The sequence below is a fragment of the Cynocephalus volans genome, chromosome 10 (assembly GCF_027409185.1).
Source record: "Cynocephalus volans isolate mCynVol1 chromosome 10, mCynVol1.pri, whole genome shotgun sequence".
Lineage (NCBI taxonomy): Eukaryota > Metazoa > Chordata > Mammalia > Dermoptera > Cynocephalidae > Cynocephalus > Cynocephalus volans.
The window spans coordinates 20,497,896-20,500,170 of record NC_084469.1 but is presented as its reverse complement, the minus strand read 5'-3'; the positions used below and the strand labels follow the sequence as shown (position 1 = coordinate 20,500,170).

The 2,275-nt window shown below is 53.0% G+C and overlaps 1 protein-coding gene across 1 annotated transcript; it reads right to left on the bottom strand.

The window, feature by feature from the left end:
* Positions 1–317: 317 nt before the first annotated feature.
* LOC134389162 (C-C motif chemokine 3-like) lies at positions 318–1,697 on the bottom strand. The gene is made up of 3 exons (XM_063112645.1): positions 1,622–1,697; positions 818–932; positions 318–408 (listed from the first exon to the last, which is right to left on the bottom strand). The coding sequence occupies exons 1-3, from the start codon at positions 1,695–1,697 to the stop codon at positions 318–320; spliced, it is 282 nt and encodes a 93-aa protein (XP_062968715.1).
* Between the last annotated feature and the right edge of the window lie 578 nt (positions 1,698–2,275).

The following is a 2,275-nucleotide window of genomic DNA, read 5'->3' as shown; positions in this document are numbered from 1 at the left end:
TAGAACAGCTGCTGACAGCCATTCAGTTGTCACCAGTCACAGTGTGAGTGAAGGGGAGGGGATAGGTGGTGAGGACAGTGCCCTGGGATATCTCAGAGCAGTCACAAACACAGTATGACATTGAAAATAATTTAGAAAATTAAATATATAAATAAATTAACATGTAAGTTAAGAAGAGTCCCCAGGTGTGGCTGTCTGGTAACAGCCAGCCCATAGGAGAGGTAGCGGTGGAGGTGATGGGGATGTCTCTGAGGTCAGGTCCCTGCTCCCCACTGGGCCTGCTGGAGTCACTGTTTCCCTCGCAGCTTCCAGGCCACTCAGGCGTTCAGCTTCAGGTTGGTGACATATTCCTGGACCCAGGCCTTACTGGGGTCAGCACAGACCTGCCGGCCTCTCTTGGTTTGGAAGCTGTGGAGAGGGGTGGAAGGATTAAATGCTGGGGAATCCAGCAGGGGAGTCCTGTGGCCCCTCCTTCCTTCTCTCTGTCCTGGGCAGCTCAGGGCTGCCCACTTTCTCAGGGGTCCACTCCTATCTCAGTCTGGAGAACTTCTCTCACTGACTCAAGGGGACCTCTCGGAGGATCCTGTGCTACCTTCTCCCCATCCTTCCCTCTAGGCTGGGCAGTCCTCTCTGACTCTGTAACATGCCCCCCCCCAAGACAGGTCACACCTTGGAGACCTGGGTCCTGCAGACTTGATAGGCCCCAGGAGGCTGGACCTTTCCAGGATGGCTTTTCTGGCCTGTCTGTGCCTGGTTGCCCCCTGCTCAGAGCCTCCCTGCCTCCCCAAAGGTGGGCAAGAAGACTGTAGGCACTTACACGACACCTGGCTTGGAGCACTGGCTACTGGTCTCAAAGAAATCAGCTATAAATTTGCGTGGAATCTGCTGGTTGATGTAGGAGAAGCAGCAGGCGGTTGGGGTGTCAGCACCAACTGCAGAGGAAGGGACAGAGTGAGCCTGAATCATAGTTCACAAGAAAAGGCCAGCCAACATCTGATCCCTGAGAGGGTGAGGAAGACAGCCGTGCTCAGGGTGGGGGCTGGGAGACCCGGTCACTGGAAGGAGTTGGGGCAATTGCCCAGAAGTGTCCCTGTCTCTGCCTTGGTTTCTGTCTTACATTCTTCTTTCTCTTGGACACTTCACTGTGGGCTCTCTCTTGCTCTGTGTGATACAGATATCTATGCAGACTGTGCATATCTATTCTCGCTTCAGGGAATTTTGTCTGGTTCAAGAAGTCATACCCCAGCAAAAGAGAACTTTTGGACATCTCTCATAAGATATCCAAGTGACAGAGCTCCTGGGGAGACCGAGGGTGAGCTGGTGAATGAATGACCTCTAGGAAGTGACTAGACCTGGACTCTGCCTCTTGCACATGCATGCATTTAGGACCCTGTTTTCTGTCTGTACAGGGCATAGTGACTCCGCTACCCCCACCCCAACTCTCAGATCTGGGGACTAAGAGAGCTAAGACCCCTTACAAAGAAGAAAATAAAAGTCTTGAAGACCAAGAGATAGTGTAGCCCTTTAAGAAGCTCTCTCTTTCCTCCTAGCCACAAGAAATCATAGATGTGGTCTAACCATGGCCAGAGTGGGGACACTCACAAAAACAACACAGACTCACATGGTGCAGAGAAGACCTGGTCGCAGAGAGCCATGGTGCAGAGGAGGACAGCAATGGCAGCCTTGGGGACCTTCATGGTGCTGAGCAGATGATGGAATGTGGGCTTGAGTGTCCAGAGAGCCAAGGAGGGACTGGGCACCCGCTGCTGCCTGCGTGCTTCTGGAGTCTGGAGCCATCTCCCCCTCTCTTTATAGGCAGCCGTGGCGGATGGGGAAATGGAATCTGGGGGTGAGGAGGGAAATTTTTAAGCATAGTGGTGCTGTCATGCTGAGCGTTGCACAACGCAGGGTCCCTGGCAACCACAGAGTCTCAGGATATCCAAGAATAGCATCGTTGAGCTATAAGTCCCAGCTCTCAATTCATGACTTGTTCTGGCTTCTTGTGGGGAAATGGTTTCCCACGTGAGCAGGAGGAGAGGGGTGTGTGTCAACCCAGGGCTATTCTTAGCTGGTCCCTTCTCATCAGAATGGGTTTTTGCATGAATCTCCAGCCCCGGTCCTTCCCATCGAGCTGAAACTCTGCTTCCTGAGATGCTCTGACTACATGGATGGGGTAGATGGGCTTATGCTGTGGAGAGCAGCACAAACTCCCCCGGATGTGAGGAGGTGAAGTAAGGGATCCCCAGCTGGAGGAACAGGAACCCTGAGGTCATGT

Coding starts and splice junctions, on each gene's coding strand:
- LOC134389162 (XM_063112645.1), bottom strand. CDS start 1,697: ATGAAGGTCCCCAAGGCTGCCATTGCTGTCCTCCTCTGCACCATGGCT. Junction 933..1,621: donor CCAGGTCTTCTCTGCACCAT/GTGAGTCTGTGT, acceptor CTTCCTCTGCAG/TTGGTGCTGACACCCCAACC. Junction 409..817: donor TGCTCCAAGCCAGGTGTCGT/GTAAGTGCCTAC, acceptor CCCTCTCCACAG/CTTCCAAACCAAGAGAGGCC.